Source organism: Salvelinus fontinalis, chromosome 4 (assembly GCF_029448725.1).
Source record: "Salvelinus fontinalis isolate EN_2023a chromosome 4, ASM2944872v1, whole genome shotgun sequence".
Classification (NCBI taxonomy): domain Eukaryota; kingdom Metazoa; phylum Chordata; class Actinopteri; order Salmoniformes; family Salmonidae; genus Salvelinus; species Salvelinus fontinalis.
In genome coordinates, this window is record NC_074668.1 from 34,811,719 (window position 1) to 34,831,554 (window position 19,836).

The 19,836-nt window shown below is 42.3% G+C and overlaps 1 protein-coding gene across 5 annotated transcripts in view; it reads left to right on the forward strand.

Moving 5' to 3' along the window:
* The first annotated feature begins 1,110 nt into the window (after positions 1-1,110).
* The window catches only part of LOC129853617 (smoothelin-like), an 89,236-nt gene continuing 70,510 nt past the window's right edge, over positions 1,111-19,836 (forward strand). For 2 of the 5 annotated variants that reach the window (XM_055919831.1, XM_055919830.1), the window contains exon 1: positions 1,111-1,611. In XM_055919831.1, the coding sequence (XP_055775806.1) occupies positions 1,561-1,611 (51 nt within the window). In that variant the 5' untranslated portion in view covers positions 1,111-1,560. Of the gene's footprint in view, positions 1,612-2,427; positions 2,754-19,836 lie in introns of those variants that run through there. The other 3 variants (XM_055919829.1, XM_055919834.1, XM_055919832.1) reach the window with 3 other exon arrangements.

The window sequence follows — 19,836 nt, forward strand, 5'->3', positions numbered from 1 at the left end:
AGCTTATGCCTGCTAATACCATAACCCCACCTACACGATGGGGTACAGTAGCCTAGTGGTTAGAGCGTTAGGCCAGTAACCAAAAAGCTGTCGTTCTGCCCCTGAGCAAGGCAGTCAATCCACTGTTCCCCGGGCGCCGAAGATGTGGATGTCGATTTAAGGCAGCTCCCCGCACCTCTAATTGAGAGGTTGGGTTAAATGCGTAAGACACATTTCAGTTGAAGGCATTGTTGTACAACTGACTAGGTAAACTCCTTTCACACGATGCCAGACACATGGTCTGCGGTTGTGAGGCCGGTTGGACGTAGTGCTAAATTCCCTAAAATGACGGAGGCAGCATAGGGTAGATAAATGAACATTCTATTCTCAGGCAACAGCTTTGGTGAACATTTCCACAGTCAGCAAGCCAATTGCACGCTCCCTCAACTTTAGACATCTGAGGCATTGTGCTGTTTAATCAGCTTCTTGATATGCCACACCTGTCAAGTGGATGGATTATTTTGGCAAAGAAATGCTCACTAACAGGGATGTAAATATTTGTGAAAAATGTGAGAAATAAGCTTTAAGTGCATATGGATCATTTCTAGGATATTTTATTTCATCTCATGAAACATGGGACCAACACTTTACATATTGTGTTTATATTTGTGTTCAGTGTAAGTCAAAAGTTAAGCGTTGCCTGCTGGTAGTTCACATATTGTTCACTGGTGGGCAGAGTCTACTCATCTATTTCTGACATTCAGCACCTGAATGTTTAAGAGAGGTTCATGAGGTTCACATGATATCTAGCCAACGATTCCATCACGTTTAGGCGAAACAATATTTTCCAAGCCAAATATATTATAGCCTACTTTATTGACCATATCTAGTAGATATTGGATTTCAAAATGATTAGATAATATTTATTAAATACATTGTATCTAATAAAGGAAACATAATGATACTGTTTATCTAAATATTTTTGTCCTCTAGGCCTAGTTGTTTTTTTCAGAACGTAATTACGTTTGACTTATTGATTGTAATAAATACATCTTGAGTACGCACGAAGGGCCGCGGTTTTGAATAAGTTATTCAATTGGTCGATGAGTCTTTCAGGGGCGGGGCAGACATCAAATCTAGTGGGATTCCGTATTCAAACTCCTCAAACTCTGGTTCGCTTATTATAAAAATGTTAGGAGTGAGAGAAAAGTGAAGGAAGCCAGATAGAGTTGAGGTTTTTAAATATGTTTTCCATCTCTAAATCACTCCAATCGTTTTTTATTGACATAATCCAAAAGTTATTTTGAGGCAGGGATTTTCATTGTGATCAGACTCTCATAAATTATTTGTAAAGTTGCTTTGAAGAAACTCCGATTCGAGCAGGTGGAGCATCAATTCGGACTTGGATCTTCTTTTGGGATATAACTGTTATCAGCATTTCTATGCTACTGGTCTACGTTATTACATTGATAGGTCAGTTATTTGTTTGAAGGACGTTTCCAAAACAAAAGCCTGCTTTTTGTTCGTCGTTGAGTTTGAGCTTTTTACCTTTCACCTGTCATTGTAGCCTAAAGACTGAAAATGTCTGCTGACAGATATTCAACTTTGGATGAACCGTCGCTTCGGAATCTGGTGAGTATGGTGTGAAATACAAACGGCTTTATTTATCTTGTGTCTACCTCGGCTCATATAATAACACGTTACTAGAGGCTAATATGAACGTTTTCTTTTTTACACACCTGAGTATAATTGGGCATGGAATCTCAGGTTCTCCCCCAGTACCTATGAAAAGGGAGCCACAATGATTAGCCACAATAGTGGAATCTGCGATTTGCCTTCAAAATAAAAGTCACGCATTAAGTGATGCAAACTGTTACAAATAGTGTAATCATGCCGTATTTGGACTAGAATTATGAATTGGAATGTTACATAATTTAAAATGGAATCCAATTCATTTTACAATAAACAGAACTTTGAAATCACACTGTGGATGTATTAGACTGCATAATTGTATTGGGGGAATAATTCCAGTGTCAGAAAGCATTCACACTCGTTTACTTTTTCCACATTTTGTTGTTACAGGCTGAATTTAAAATGGATTACATTTAGATTTTGTGCCACTGGCCTACACACACTACCCCCATACTATGAAAGTGCATTTATGAAAACATTTTTATTAGTTAAGTCACAAGTTGCATGGACTCACTGTGTGCAATAATGGTGTTTTAACATGATTTTTGAATAACTACCTCATCTATGTACCACACAAATACAGTAAATTGTAAGGTCCCTCAGTCAAGGAGTGCATTTTAAACACAGATTAATCCACAAAGAAAAGGGAGGTTTTACATTGCCTCGCAAAGAAGGGCACCTATTGGTAAAAAAAAGAGAGAAAAAAGATTTTGAATATCACTGAGCAAGGGGAAGTTAACAATACACCCAGTCACTACAAAGATACATGCGTCCTTCCCAGAGTAAGGAAACCACTCAGGGATTTCACCATGTAGCCAATGGTGACTTTAAAACAGAGTAGCAGGAGAAGAACCTAAAACACAAGGCTGGAGTTTCTGAGTGGCCTAGTTCCAGTTTTGACTTAAATCGTCTTGACAATCAACAGCAATACTTGAAAATGGCTGCCTAGCAATGATCAACATCCAACTCGACAGAGCGTGAATCATTTTTAAAAGAATAATGTGCAAATATTGTACAATCCAGGTGTGCAAAGCTCGTACAGACTTAGCCAGAAAGACTTACACCTGTAATCACTACTAAAGGTGAGTCTAACATGTATTGCCTCAGGGGTGTGAATACTTACGTAAATGAGATTTGTATATTTAATTTGCAATACATTTACAAAAATGTCTAAAAACAAGTTTTCACTTTCGTTATGGAGTATTGTGTGTAGTTGGGTGATAAATTATATTTAATCCATTTTGAATTCACGCTGTAACACAACAAAATGTGGAATAAGTCAAGGGGTATGAATACTTGCTGAAGGCACCGTCTATGCACTGTACAGCCTTACTCCGTTTCATTGACTCACACTCCATAGGTTTCAGCTTACTCGGTGACACCCACAGAACAACTCTGAAGAGTACACAAGTATTAGCGTCGTAGCTCTTATTGCAGGACTTTGACACCATGCTAACCAGTCAGCCTATTATATGTATTGAACATTCATATTGGACTGTACTGCTTTACCTATGGAGTGTGCACCAATGACTATATACAGTTGAAGTTTGAATTTTACATACACCTTAGCCAAATACATTTAAACTCAGTTTCACAATTCCTGACATTTAATCCTAGTGAAAATTCCCTGTCTTAGGTCAGTTAGGATCACCACTTTATTTTAATAATGTGAAATGTCAGAATAATAGTAGAGAGAATGATTTGTTTCAGCTTTTATTTCTTTCATCACATTCCCAGTGGGTCAGAGGTTTACATACACTCAGTTAGTATTTGGTAGCATTGCCTTTAAATTGTTTAACTTGGGTCAAATGTTTCGGGTAGCCTTCCACAAGCTTCCCACAATAAGTTGGGTGAATTTTGTCCCATTCCTCCTGACAGAGCTGGTGTAACTGAGTCAGGTTTGTAGGCCTCCTTGCTTGCACACGCTTTTTCAGTTCTGCCCACAATTCTTTTTATAGGATTGAGGTCAGGGCTTTGTGATGGCCACTCCAATACCTTGACTTTGTTGTCCTTAAGCCATTTTGCCACAACTTTGGAAGTATGCTTGTTCATTGTCCATTTGGAAGACCCATTTGAGACCAAGCTTTAACTTCCTAACTGATGTCTTGATGTTGCTTCAATATATCCACATCATTTTACTTCCTCATGACGCCATCTATTTTGTGAAGGGCACCAGTCCCTCCTGCAGCAAAGCACCCCCACATGATGCTGCCACCCCTGTGCTTCACGGTTGGGATGGTATTCTTCGGCTTGCAAGCCTCCCCCTGTTTCCTCCAAACATAACAATGGTCATTATGGCCAAACAGTTCTATTTTTGTTTCATCAGACAAGAGGACATTTCTCCAAAAAGTAAGGTCTGTGTCCCCATCTGCAGTTGCAAACTGTAGTCTGGCTTTTTTATGACAGTTTTGGAGCAGTGGCTTCTTCCTTGCTGAGCGGCCTTTCAGGTTATGTCGATATAGGACTCGTTTTACTGTGGATATAGATACTTTTGTACCTGTTTCCTCCAGCATTTTCACAAGGTCCTTTGCTGTTGTTCTGGGATTGATTTGCACTTTTCGCACCAAATTACGTTTATCTCTAGAAGACAGAACGTGTCTCCTTCCTGAGCGGTATGATGGCTGCGTGGTCCCATGGTGTTTATACTTGGGTACTATTGTTTATACAGATGAACGTGGTACCTTCAGGCGTTTGGAAATTGCTCCTAAGGATGAACCAGACTTGTGGAGGTCTACAATTGTTTTTCCTGAGGTCTTGGCTGATTTCTTTTGATTTTCCCATGATGTCAAGCAAAGAGGCACTGAGTAGGAAGGTAGGCCTTGAAATACATCCACAGGTACCTCTCCAATTGACTACAATGATGGCAATTAGCCTAACCGCAACTTCTAAAGCCATGACATAATTTTCTGGAATTTTCCAGCTGTTTAAATGCACAGTCAACTTAGTGGTACATAAACTTCTGACCCATTGGAGTTGTGATACAGTGAAATAATCTGTCTGTAAACAATTGTTGGAAAAGTTACTTGTGTCATGCACAAAGTAGATGTCCTAACCGTCTTGCCAAAACTATAGTTTGTTCACAAGAAATTTGTCGAGGGGTTGAAAAATGAGTTTTAATGACTCCAACCTAAGTGTATGTAAACTGCTGACTTCAACTTTATCCCTCGAACTCAACCCTGGACCTCGAAGCCAGTTCCACTCTAATCAGGGACTGATTTAGACTTGGGACACCAGGTGGGTGCAATTTAATTAACAGGTAGAATAGAAAACCAGTAGGATCTGGACCTCGTAGGGTAAGAGTTGAATACCCCTAGTATATATGAATGGACAATGCCATCAATCACGTGACACTAATTATTGCTATGTGAAGACTCAATAGCGCATTGAAACCAAGAAGTCGGTTTATATGGCATCTCATTGACTCCAGCCACCCAATCCCATAGACTGTTCTCTCTGCTCCGCAAGCGGTACCGGAGCCGCCTGATACCAAGAGGCTCCTGAACAGCTTTCTATCCCCAAGCCACAAGACTGCTAAAAAGCTAACAAAATGGCTACACTCATGGTCTGCATTGACCCTCTGTTTTTTGCTCTGACCATACATATTTAACCCTACCACTCCAGTATCCCGGCACATTGTAAATATGGTATTGGCATTGTCCCTGTATATAGCTAGCTTACATTCTCAGGTTCTTATTTATATTTCTTGTGTTTCTGTTCTTCTTTACTTATTTAATTTTTTATAGTACTATAAATTACAGTGTTGAGAAATAGCAAGCAAGAAAGACATTTCACTGTGCACGTGACAATTGAAACATAACATGCGCAGTTTTAGCTACTCCAGGAAGTTAAGTTGCAGGCTAGCTAGTATAAGATGGCGCTGCTGTGGATAGCAGCCGTTTTATTCTATTTAAAAAAATAAGAATTTACGCTGAGCCTTACTTTTTTTTGGACATAATGTCTCCGCCATCATTTCCTATGACCAAAAACAGCTTCTGGACATCAGAACAGTGATCACTAACCTCGATTTGGATGACAATTTCTACGAGTCGTCAGCTCTGGACGTTGTGCTTATTCCGGACCAGGCCCTAATACCCAAGACTCTAAAGAGGAAACAACGGCGCAAGAGATGCAAATGAGCCGGCATCCTGATGTGACTATGTTGGCGAGCAAATAAACTGCCTCTACCCACTGTTCTATTGGCGAACGTACAATCATTAGAGGACTAACTGGACGAGCTCTGCTTGAGACTATCCTGTCAACAGGTCCTGAAGAACTGTAATATTCTGTTTTTCTGAGTTGTGGCTGAACAAGGACATGGATAATATACATCCCTGTTTTTTTTCATGCCTTTTCTAGACCGTACAGAAGCCTCTGGGAGGGGTGTATCTCTTTGTTAACAGCTGGTGCGCAATCTAATGTTAAGGAAGTCTTGAGTTTTTGCTCGCCTAAGTTAGAATACCTCATGATAAGCTGCAGACCATACTATTTACCAAGAATTGTCATATTTTTTTGTAGCTGTCTATTTACCTCGCATGTCAAACTCATTCCACGGACGGGCGAGCGTTTGCAGGTTTTCGCTCCACCCTTGTACTTGATTGATTGAATTAAGGTTATTAATTAGTAAGGAACTCCCCTCCCCGGGTTGTTTAACCCGCAGACACTCGGCCCTCTGTGAAATTAGCTTGACACCCCTGATTTACCACCACAAATCGATGTTGAGCACACACATTCCTCAATGCACCCCTTGACCCCTTAGGATGCATGTATTTGTAGCAGTTTGATCTACTGGTTCTAGAGTCTAGACACCCATTTAGAAGTATTTTAGCCAGATTGGTATTGCCTTGCTGAACACTAACAGACAGTACCTTTTTAAAAATCCCAGTTGCGGTGGAGGTGACATGACAGACAATGTTGCTCAACAGGCTTAGTCATAAAAGCTTCCAGACAGAAATGCTGATGGACAGGACACCCAGAGACGGGGCTTAATGGTGTTTACTTAAAGGCCCAGAGCAGTCAGCATTCAGTTTTCCTGTGTTTCATATGATATTGTACAACAGCTGATGACACCAACTGTCAAAGTGTGTTATTTGCTGATAATTGCTGGTTAAAAATACAATCTACACAGATTGTATCAGCAGGTTTGCATGGGGGAGAGTTCCGGCTTTTCATGGTGACATCACCATGCGATAAATTGGTTAATAGACCAATAAGAAAGAGTTCCAAACCTCTCTCCCAATAGTTTTCAGCTTTCCCCTCCCCACTCAAACCACCCCGACATTCCTTGCAAATGTCTTGCTTGAAAAAGTGTTTTGCTAAAAAGCCATTTTTGCCAATTTCTTTTTAATGGAAATCTGTTGCAGTAAAGTACTTCATTGTTTCCCAGAAAATATGTGATATTGATATAAAAATCGCTGCATTGGGCCTTTAAGAAAACTGCCGTAACATTAGTGTCTTATGCCTCATAACACCTGTCTGTGTGTGATCATTGGAGATGTATTAGGCACCTGGGCCTTATCAGACACTCTTACTCTCTGTATCTCCCACACACATACAACCATAAAACCAACTACTGTACACACTTCTACACTTCCACACTCAAGGGTTGTTGAGGACCATTACACCTTGGAATGAGGAAGGTATAACTGCTCTATTTCCAGCATGTATTTGAGGAACACAATATTACATCAGTCATATCACTATTTAAGTCACAGGTAATAATCCCCCAGTGACATCTGATACTGCTGATAAAGAGAGAATCCCTGCCTTGTCTAGTGCTGTTCTATGCTGCTGTGCTGGTAAAACACTTAACATCTGGGCTAGCTGAGGTCAGTTTGATTAGCTGGCCAGCTATCAGATGGGACTCAAGTTCTCCTTTTGTGGCAAGAAATAATGCTCAGGGTTGTTATCATTATAGGCCACTTTCCCAAGAATTGGTGTTCCGATACAAACACAGTCTGTCTACACGAAAAAGCAAAAAGGCCATCTTAAAATAACGTTATGATTTGCACTGTTAAAATTGCTCATTTTGGTAGAGGAATGCAAGCTGTTTGTGCAGAGGCGGATAGGGGTGTGATGATTTGTTGACCTGCTGAGGCTTATTTGATATTTTCCTGAATACCATGACTCATGAATCCCCTTCAGAAATATCAGATGGGAGGTATTGCCTGGGCAGGGACAGTGTTACTTTATCCAAGTAAATCTCGAGAGGGCAAACTTTTACCACAGGCAGGAATCTGACAGAGTGTAAACAGTACTAACGTAATATTCCCTCTCATGACTTTCTTTAATGTCCTCAGCTTGAAAATGATCTGAATTCAGTATGGACTATATATGGAATAGTTAGGCACGGGAATATGCACATCTGTAGCTTTAATCGTTTTTCCTCTTCACACTTCCCGCGCCTTTGTTCTTGACTGATTATATTTCCCAAATGAAAGGTGTATGTATTTTCCAGGATGGGAAGAAGATTGGAGGTTTACAAAATGTTGATCAAACCACAGCAGAGGAGGAATTGGAGGAACCTTTCTATACAAATGTAAACCCATGAGCCAGTAGAACAAAAGTAGACTGACAGTGAAGGAAAATATACCCTAAGGAATATACAATATCGACTGAACAAACATTTAAACGCAACAGGTAAAGTGCTGGTCCCATGTTTCATGAGCTGAAATAAAATATCCCACAAATGTTCCATACGCACAAAAAGTGAATTTCTCTCAAATGTGCACAAGTTTGTTAGTGAGAATTTCTCCTTTGCCAAGATAACCCATCCACCTGACAGGTGTGGCATATCAACAAGCTGATTAAACAGAATGATCATTACGCAGGTGCACCTTGTGCTGGGGACAATAAAAGGCCACTAAAATGTGCAGTTTTGTCACACAGCACAATCTCACAGATGTCTCAAGTTTTGAGGGAGTGTGGAATTGGCATGCTGACTTCAGGAATGTGCACCAGAGCTTTTGCCATATAATGTAATGTTAATTTATCAACCATAAGCTGTCTCCAACATTGTTTTAGAACATTTGGCAGTACGTTCAACCCGGCCCCACGTGTAACCACGCCAGCCCAGGACCTCCACATCCGGCTTCTTCACCTGCTGGAACATCTGAGACCAGCCACCTGGACAGTTGATAAAACTGTGGGCTTGCACAACAGAAGAATTTGGGACAAACTGTCATAAACCGTCTAAGGGAAGCTCATCTGCGTGCTCGTCGTACTCACCAGGGTCTTGACCTGACTGCAGTTCTGTGTCGTAACCAACTTCAGTGGGCAAATGCTAACCTCCGATGGCCACTGGCATGCTGAAGTGTGCTCTTCATGGATGAATCCTGGTTACAACTGTACCGGACAGATGGCAGACAGCGTGTATGGCGTCGTGTGGGCGAGCAGTTTTCCGATGTCAACGTTGTGAACAGAGTGTGGTGGCTTTGGGGTTATGGAATGGGAAGGCATAAGCTACAGACAACAAACACAATTGCATTTTATCGATGGCAATTTGAATGCACAGAGATACTGTGATGAGATCCTGAGGCCCATTGTCTTGCCATTCATCCACTGTCATCACCTTATGTTCCAGCATGATAATGCTGGAACATAATGCACATAATAGACCCCAGTGCAGTATGTATGGGGCTGAGCTAGGCCTTCACTGGTGCCTGCCCCCCCTCCCCCCATCTTGGTTGTGACCACAAACAAGGGTCGCAGAGCTCCCAGACCCCCCTGAGCTCTACAAAGACGCTTGATGTTTTAAGTGTCACTTTGTTCCATGGAAGAATCATCTCCAAAGGAAACAAAAGGCTGTCTGGGGCTTATTGCTCCAGTTGAGTTGTTGATATGGAGGTCTGATCTGATTTGGCCCTGCTGCTGAAGAGAAGGATGAATGGCGCCAAATGTTTTTTTTTGTTTTTTTTTCTTCAGCTGAATTATTTTCTTTCCCAATGAAAGATGGCCCACAGCATCCAAAGGTCTGTTTTTAAAAAGACTCCAGCAGCAGGGTAGCAGTTTGTGAACATAGGATTTGTAACATGTTGCTACTCAGGAAGATGGTAAAAAAATCCATTGACAAGAATTTAACGGTAGAACTGTGATTGGCCTATATTTACAACAGGCACTGTGGAGTGCGGGGTGTGGTTGATACAAAAACACATTTGGAATAACCTCACACACACACACACACACACACACACACTAACGGTACTTATCTCATGAATACTCTTGCATTCAGTTCACTGCCAGCTGCCTGCCTGCTGGTATAGTGCTCATTTGTTCCCCTCCACAGCAACCAGGAATAAACTTTTCAGTTGGACTCAGCTCCTTGAACACACACACAATCAGTTGGTGTCCTCTCTGGCTTTTTGACACCAAACTACTGGAGGCTGGTTCCGAGAGCTTAACTACATCTGTCTAGTGTGAAATGCAGAAAATAAGGCCATGGTCACAGAGCAGTGACAATTGCTAGGGTCAAGATTCCTTTGAAAACATGTCCCCTAATACTCATAAATGAACATGGTTTCCTTGCGATTTTTCATTTGTGACCTGAGTGTTTGTGCTGATCTGAAATATTTATGAAAGCAATAGGGGGGAAACGCTAAACTTGTTATTGCTATATCTTTCATAATTAGCTGCCCCAAAGGAAAGAAAAAAGGAAGCTGTTTAAAAAAATTGGGAAACAGACATGTTTTCTTTTCCGCCAATAGTCCCCATAGAGGCATTTTTTGATTACAAGCAAGTGTCACTTTCGAGTGATGTGCACACCCCGGCACCAAAAAGCTCTGTAGCAGCATAGCTAATGCTAAAGTCAGGACCTTGATAAACTTAAAGATGCACTATGCAAAAATTGCTCCGCCATTTCCTAGTTGCAAAAATGTGAATAGTTCACATTAATTTCAGTTTTCTGTGACCAAAACAAGCAAATATAGTGTAGAGAATCATTGTACCATTTTAAACCACTGTGAAAAATATTTTCCATGATCCAAAATATTGCAATTTGAGCTGTTTGAAGCTGGTGTACAAACACAAAAACTAAACTTAAGAAAGGGAAGCATAGACATAGTGGATATAAAACAGATCAACTGCTTCTTAGACTTGCTTTTTTAAATGTAACCTTTATTTAACTAGGCAAGTCAGTTAAGATCAAATTCTTATTTACAATGATGGCCTACCAGGGAACGGTGGGTTAACCTCCTTGTTCAGGGGCAGAACGACAGAGTTTTACCTTGTCAGCTCGTGGATTCGATCCAGAAACCTTTCGGTTACTGGACCAACACTCTAACCACTGAGCTACCTGCCACCCAAAGAGAATGATAGATCTATAACACCCATTTCTATGTTAATTTGCATAAGCTGCAATTTGAAGTTGAGTTTGATCGTATCAAACAAAGATGTTTCTGATGACAACTTTTCATTTGAACCTTTCCACGCGGCTGGGAATATAATAATCCATGATATTAAATAAACAGTAACCCAGTTTTTCAGTTAAGCTGGTTACTAGCTAGCTGTGTATGATGATTATTAGTCATTATGCTCTAAGCTGTGAGCCAATGTGACAGACGTGTAGGATGGGCCAGCCCACAGATGTTTTAGACAAGGGTACTATCAGTGCTGTGATCCCCTCCCTCTTGCCAGGGGCTGCTTTGTCACACCAGCACAGGAGGCAGGGCGCACCTGCTCACTCACATGAGATTGACAGTCTGACAGATCCCTGGCGTCAAGCAGCCTTCCCACCCTCTCTGCGATGCTTTGACCCTGCAGCGGTTACTCTCTCCCTCCTTCCTTCTGTGCTCTAGCCTGTGTGCAGGTGATCATCTGACCATTAGTTAACAAACCTTTTATATCTTATCTCTGAAGTTCGGATAATTAGCTGAAGATAGTGTACAAGCTTGGGCATTGAGCTCAACTTTCCCTTTGAACTGATGTTGGTGTTAAGATGGCACTTTCTGTGTCTCTAGTGCCAGATTTACAATACAGGGCTATTAGATTTTCTTTTCACATTGTTCTTGCCAGCATAAATCCAGCAACTATGGGAGACGCCTAACCAGGCCAGTCCAGTGCAGCTCGGTTCTGTTTTGCTCAGTGGCGTGAAAAGCGTATTAATCTGTATTGTGTTTTGTCACTGGATAAAGGGAAGGAGGATACCTAGTCAGTTGTACAACTGAATGCATTCATCTGAAATGTGTCTTCCTCATTTAACCCCACCCCTCTGATAGACATGATTGATATGAGGTCTCTCTGCCCCAGGCGCCATGTGGGCTGATCAGCTGTGTAGGATGTCCTGCATGGTGATTTGTGACTGGGCTTGCAGGCTCTGTGACCCACCATTTCTCTCCAGCGAGAGATTCACATGTTAAAAATAGAGTAATTACACTGTGTGGTTCAGGTCCGGCGATATATGGGACCCCTGGGCTGGAGGTTTATGGCTCTCTGGGCCTTTCTCTGTGTTGACAGGGGCTTGGGAGGTAAAGAGTGGAGAGAAGGAATGGGTTTGTTTTGGAGACTCACACACCAGTCCCATGTCCTCAGGTCCCAAGAGGCCTGCTCGGGAAATGCCAGCTCCATCATCAGAGAAAATTGGAAGAATTACACAGAATTATAAAGTCAGTCTTTATTTATATATGTTTTAGATAAAAGTGGGTATTCTGTTTTCATGTTTGTTATTCGCAGTAAGTCTGTTACATCCAGAGGCCAAGATTTTGGTTACAGCACACTGGCATTGGAAGGATAGAAATTCATTTTTGACTGAAGCCAACCTTTGAGGCATCAAGAAAACCAGCCCTGCCCTGGTTTCCCTTCTGAGGGGCTGTAAGAGGCTGAGGGAAGATGGTGTAGTTAATACTCACGTGTTTTCCAAGTAGGCTCCGGATTCAAGCTGCTGCATGCCTTACAGATACTCTCACAGCTCCAGGCTGACACGCACGTGTGCGCGGATAGGATTCCAGGTAGTGTCCGAGCAGAAACCATCGAGTCTTAGTTTACACCAACCCAGTAAACTGCTGATTAGTAGCTGAAATTACCTTTGACCTCTGGCTGTTTAGAACGTTTTATGGCTGGTGTTTTCCTCACCCAGAGTGAGCAAAGCTGTAAATGATGTGAGCAGAGTTCAGACGGCAGACGTGATTCTCCACTGGACCTGTTGTCATTCTCAGGCGTTACTAGTCACTTTATGTTGGACACAGCGCCTCTATTATTATTCCCATTCTCAAGTAGAACAAATGTATTCTCTACCTAGTGACCACTGTCTTACATCAGACAATGCCCAATGACTGTGTTGTCATTGGACTTGTGTGTGACAGCCACAATGCTTTGTCCCACTACTTAACTGACAACAGTGTATCACGTCATTGACTGACAGCAGTGTGGTGGTGGTGTCGTACATACGCTCTGACTATAACGTTAGAACACACTGGAACCAGAGCCAGCGAGATAAGGCAGAGCATATTTATTCGTTAAGATGGGACATTTCTGTCTCTGACAAGTGCTTAAAATAGTATTTTTGGCTCAGAAGTGGTGAGAAAAAATGCAATGAACTTTGAGATGGGCTATATTTATAGTAAGGGTTATTTTTAGTCCATTGTTTTGCACAATGTTTTTTATACAAGAACAAACGCTTTGAGTAAATATAGTATGGATGTTTAGTTTCATTTATTAAATATACTATGTGCTGTAGACTATTATGTATTAATTGAAACAAAATACCATGATATTCAGTCAAATATATTCTATTTGTAAATCGTGACTCCTTGAAAACCATAAGTGTACATGAAGTTCTTTGTATATTGGCAACAGAATAAGTTCTGTTACCCATTTGTCCTGCAGTTCCTGGAGAGGTTAGAGGAAAAGACCAGGCTTGAGCGATAAATTGAGGCTTTGGTCCCTTTCACTACCTGTCTCTCGGTGCTCTGGATATCTGTGTGTATGTGTGCCTCCCAGTCTGACTATGCTTGCTGCAGTTCGGTGCAGTGTTGACAGACTAAAGGGAGGACATCTAGAAAGCTGCAGGTTGAAAAGCAAGAGAGACCTCTACACAGCTGGTCTCTTCTGCAAGACTCTTAACCTGAACCACATCTGTAAGTGGCCAATGCATAACGGCATGTAATAATAAAACATATGTATAATCCCTCTTGAGAGAGGGGTGTCAGACAAGCTCTTAAATCCTAATTGATAGGTTAGTTAGCACTAGATCTTAGAGATATTCCACTGTCAGGGCTCAGCCCTGGTCTGTACTGGCTCTATAAAGTGAAGCAGCAGGCATGGCTTTGGGGGCTGCTCCCTGCTTGTCTGCAGCAACACCCAGTCAAACGGAAAGCTCTGGATAAGGGATTTTCTTCTCCTAGACGGATGGATAGGGACCTGGTTTGGCCCAGTGTTCCCAGTCTGACTTCATGCTTTGGGGGTGTTGAGTTTGGAAAGAATGTCTGTCTTCTGCTTCCTCTGGCTAATACTTGTGTCAGATTCATGGAGCAGGTGTTGTGATCCCAGTGGGGACATTCAACAGATATTTAGAGTCCTGTGTGACAACCCTCAGCCAGCCGTTGTCAGTGACTGCTGGTCCCCCAGCTGCCCTCTCCCTTCAGCCTGGCCATGACAGCCCTGACACTCCATGCCCAGCCAGCCTGGAAACTTATTGCATTTGTGGGGGGAAATGATGATGGATGCAGAACTGTCCCCTGTCCTCTATTACAATATCTTGTCTCTTTTCATCACTTCTAGGATCATCTTTGGCTATAGCTCCTTAGCAGCTCTCCTCTCTTCCACCAGGAGCTGTATATCAGACAGGCCTGTAAAGATCATCTCCAGGTGTAAGATGGGGATTTGCAGACCCCTTGTGACACACCACACACATAGTGATGTCATGGTCTCTACCCTCACTTGCCATAACCAATGTCAAGCATAACTTATTAACATGAAAAAACTTTTGCAAAAGAAACCATCGTCAAAACTAAAAACAAAACGGACAGACAGGCTAGTTATTTACAGACAGGGAGAGAGGGAAAGCACATAACTGTGGTTTTAGCCTTCCTGTCTGGAATCCCTCAGGATAGAGGCATTTCCTGAGATCCACCAAAGATGTCCTCGAGCGGATGTTGATATTTTCCTTTCCTTGTTACAGTGTTTAAAATGGTGGCGCTCCCTAAATAAACACAGCTGATTTGTAGATTGTGTTTTTTTTTCTGTCTGCCTGCCACTCTCTGCTCCTATCCATGTTGCGGTGGAGGAGAGGAGGAGGCTGGACTCACAGGGTTTATGGATCCAGCTGATCACCATGTTCCAGTTCTAGAACCTTCCAGTGTGCTACAATCACTGTGTTCCATCCCATGGTGCTTCCCTCTGTTGCCTCCGTGATTACGACAAACAAGTCATTCATGCAGAGCAACCCATCATGCTCCAGTTGGTCCAAGTTGCCGTGCTCTGGGACTTTAGAGTGTACAACGGCAGCAAGAGTTAAGAACCATAGCTTAGAAAGCTAATGTGACATGGTGTACAATGACGTTCTTTACAAAGATGAGGGGTCCTCTCCCTTTCTTTTGGGCCTGTTCACTCCTCTAATGTAAAGCCATGATGACAACATTAATACGTTGCTCTAAGCTGCGTGTAGTTGTGAACTTGGCAATACGTTTAAGATCACGTCGTCGTGAACTCCCATCTCATGTGCTGCACAATACGTTTAAGATCAGGTATGGAGATAATGGTCAGAAGAAAACGATATCAACAAAGCAAATGGAAACCGAGAACATGGTGATTTTGAGTGGGAGGCAGAAGATTGACGCCGGTGAAGATGAATAGATATCGAAGACAAACTAGGCAGGTCTGAAATGTCTTTACTTGGATTGGATAAGGATATATAGCGGACATTGGACTGGACAATGAATGCTAGTTTGATATTTGAGGGAGGAAAATGAACATGAGATATCAAGATTTTATGTTAAAAACAAAGATGGTTGAAATCAAGGAGGGAGGTGCAGAAGACTGAGGGAGAGGACAGTGAATGTGAAAATGTCTGAGCGTTGTAGGGATGAGGATATGGCATGGAATAGAACCATGTATCCTTGAACTCTCTTAGTTTGCCTGTACACCAGAGGAGGCTGGTGAAAGGAGCCATCCTTTTTAGAGAGTTGGTCCAGATCACGTGAACCATGTTTTCATTGGACATACAGTATTTAGAAAGTCTATACCCCCCTTGGATTTCTTCACATTTTATTGTGTTACAAAGTGGTATTAAAATGGATTTAATTGTCTTTTTTTTGGTCAACTATCTACACAGAATACTCATGTCAAAGTGGAAGACAAATTCTATAATTAGAATATTCATTTAAACAATAAACTAATATACACTACATGACAAAGTGTGTGGACAAATGCTTGTCGAACATCTCATTCCAAAATCATGGGCATTCATGTGCAGTTGGTCTCTCCTTTGCTGCTATAACAGCTTCCACTCTTTTGGGAAGGCTTTCCATGAGGTTTTGGAACATTGCTGCGGGCACATAGGCATGGCTAGCAGTCGGCATTCCAATTAATCCCAAAGGTGTTCGATGGGGTTGAGGTCAGGGCTCTGTGCATGCCAGTTAAGTTTTTCCACAACGATCTTGACAAACCATTTCTGTATGGACCTCGCTTTGTGCATGTGGGCATTGTCATGCTGAAACAGGAAAGGCCTTCCCCAAACTGTTGCCACAAATTTGGAAGCACAGAATCGTCTAGAATGTCATTGTACGCTGTATCGTCAAGATTTCCCTTCACTGGAACTAAGGGGCCTAGTCCGACCCATGAAAAACAGACCCAGACCATTATTCCTCCTCCACCAAACTTTACAGTTGGCACTATGCATTGGGGCAGGTATTCGTCCGTCGGACTGCCAGATAGTGAAGCGTGTTTCATCACTCCAGAGATCGCATTTCCACTGCTCCAGAGTCCAATGGTGGCAAGCTTTACAGCCCTCCAGTCGACGCGTGGCATTGCACATGTTGATCTTAGGCTTGTGTGCGGCTGCTCGTCCATGGAAACCCATTTCATGAAGCTCCAGACGAACAGTTCTTGTGCAGACGTTGCTTCCTGAGGCAGTTTGCAACTCGATAGTGAGTGTTGCAACCGAGGACAGACTTGCTACGTGCTACAAACTTCAGCACTTCAGTCCCATTCTGTGAGCTTGTGTGGTCTACCACTTTGCGACTGAGCTGTTGTTGCTACTAGACATTTTCCCTTCACAATAACAGCACTTACAGTTGACCGGGGCAGCTCTAGCAGGGCAGAAATTTGATGAACTGACTTGTTGAAAAGGTGGCATCTTATGATGGTGCCATGTTGCAAGTCACTGAGCTCTTCTGTAAGTCCATTCTACTGCCAATGTTTGTCTATGGAGATTGCATTACTGTGTGCTCGATTTTATACACCTGTCAGCAACGGGTGTGGCTGAAATAGCCAAATCCACTCATTTGAAGAGGTGTCCACATACTTTTGTGTATATATATAACTCCCTGAGTCAAAACGTAATAAACACATTTGGCAGCATTTACAGCAGAGTCTTCTTGTGTAAGTCTCATGAGAGATTACCACACCTGTATTGTGCAATATTTGCCTATTTTCTTTTCAAAATTCTACAAGCTCTGTCAAGGTGTTGGGGATCATGGCTGAACAGCAATTTTCATATCTTGCCATATGCTATATGTTTAAGCAGATTTAAGTCAAAACTGTAACTCGGCTAATTAGGAACATTCACTGTCTTCTTGGTAAGCAACTCCAGTGTAGATTTGGCTTTGTGTTGTAGGTTATTGTCCTGCTGAATGGAGAATTCCTCTCCCAGTGACTGGTGTAAAGCACACTTAAGCAGGTTTTCCTATAGGATTTTGCCTGTGCTTAGCTCCATCCATTTCTTTCATCCCGAAAAACTTTGCCGATGTCAAGCATACCCATACCATGATGCAGCCACTACCATGCTTGAAAATAAGGAGACAGTTACTCAGTGATGTGTTGGATTTGCCCCAAACATAAGGCTTTGCATTTAGGCCAAAAAGTGTATTCCTTTGCCATGTTTTATTTGCAGTATTACTTTAGCGCCTTGTTGCTTGCATGTTTTGGAAAAATGTTATTCTGTATATTTGTAGTCTTCTTTTCACTCTGTCATTATAGTGGAGTCACTACAATGTTGTTGATCCATCCTCAGTTTTCCCTAAGCGGATACCTTTCTGTCCTGTAGCTCAGTTCAAACAGACTACTGCATCATGTGTCTGGGTGGTTTAATACATCATCCACAGCATCATTATTAACTTGACCATGCTTAAAAATGTATTCAATGTCTGATTTGTTATTGTTACCCATCTACCAATCACTGCTCTTCTTTGAGGCTTTCGAAAAGCTCCCTGGTCTGTGCTTGAAGTTCAATACTTGACTAAGCGTCCTTACAGATGTTGTATGTACATGTATGGGGGACAATCCCTGTTATTTCACACTGAGTGAGTCCATATGACTTATGTGATTTGTTAAGCCAAATTATACTTTAATTTAGGGTTTGCCTAAACAAAGGAGGTGAATACTAATGCAACAACTATATTTTAGGTAATTATTTTGGATTCTTTTTTCTTTTTTTTCCTTTTCACTTTGACATTATGCAGTGTTTTGTGTAGATAAATGACAATGTAATCTATTTCAATGCCACTTTGTAACACAAGAAACAGTTCAAGGGGGTGTAGACTTTCTATTGAAAGGGTTGCATTGGACCCTTGACAATGGCCTCGCTGTAGGACTGAACCTACAGTGCAGCTGGGGCCACTGACCTCACGTCAACACTCATGTCCATGTGCCTCGCTAATGATTGACTACCTGCACATGCAACACTACCAGAACGTGTGACTGTACTTTGGACTCTAACACACCCAGCATGATCAGGCCCGATTACAGATCACACAATAGCATGAGGTCTCCAATCCTCTCTCAGTGCGTCATTACTCTCCCGTAGGGCTTTCCTTCATATCCTGTCCTCTCCTCTGACACACACACACACACACACACACACACATTCCTCCTATATCTACCATATCTTTATTCATGCTCACCAGAGTGGAAAGAGGGACACTGTTCCTCCTGGCCTGGTCCTCTGACTGTCCTGCCAATTAACTCTGAGGTGGGATAATTTCCCGCTTGCGTGGAACTTCCCTGACAACACAGGCCTGCATGAAGAGGATCCGTTTTCCCTCCCTCTTTCATATCTCATCTCTCTTTCTTGCTCTGTCTTCCCCCTCTCCAGACAATGGCTGCACAGTATAGTGAGGTGCAATCTGACCCTGGATTCTTCGGTACATAATAGAGGCCTTTGTTTTGGGTGTGGTACTGTATGTAGGACTTGCGTTGTTTCCTAGTGGCACCAGGGAATGGTTCATAAGGTTTTACCTGTCTTTTATGATGGACTTTGTTCTCTTTTATGACCGTCGATGGCTAGTGGAGGGATGCCAAGGTAATAACATGATGTTGGAGAGCAGGACACCAAGGCCCTCCAGTTATATATGTTGTTTATCTCTGTTGTCTCGATCACTCTCTCCTCTTTGTTTGTTTGTTTGTTTCTGTCTATCTCTTGGCTTGTGCCAGGCTGGCTTCCTCAGTGGCAGCTGGTAATCTGCTCAGGCTCTGACTCGCTTCGAGTGTCCTGTGACCTTATAAGGACAAACTGTTTCTGGGCTAACACTGGATTCTAAAGCAATGATCCGATCTGCTGCTTTGGCTGCACTCTAACCCCCGTGCTGGAAATTATTACACCCCCTTCACCATACACACAAACACCCGCACACATTTTTCATCATTTGTTTTTAATGTTTTTTTCAGCCGTATTCACTTGAGCTCTTGCTGGCTGCCCGTCAGGGTTCCCACCCTAAACACTCATTTTGATATACCTGTCAAATGATCTAGGTAAAAACAGTTGAACTGTAAATGAGAAATACTTTTTCATTTACAAACACCCGCTGTCAGTCAAAAGGTTAACGACACAGCCTGAGGGTCTGTTGTACTCTGAGACCGTTGTGGGAGGAGGAGAGGGGGATTCCTGCCAGACGTAGGCTGTGATGTAGCTAGAGACTGGAGTGGAGCAGCAGCATGACGTTGCTCAGGCCGTGTGATTGTGAGTCACTCAGTACCATGGAGAGGCTGGTGGCTGGTCCTCCTCTGCCCTGACTCACAGCA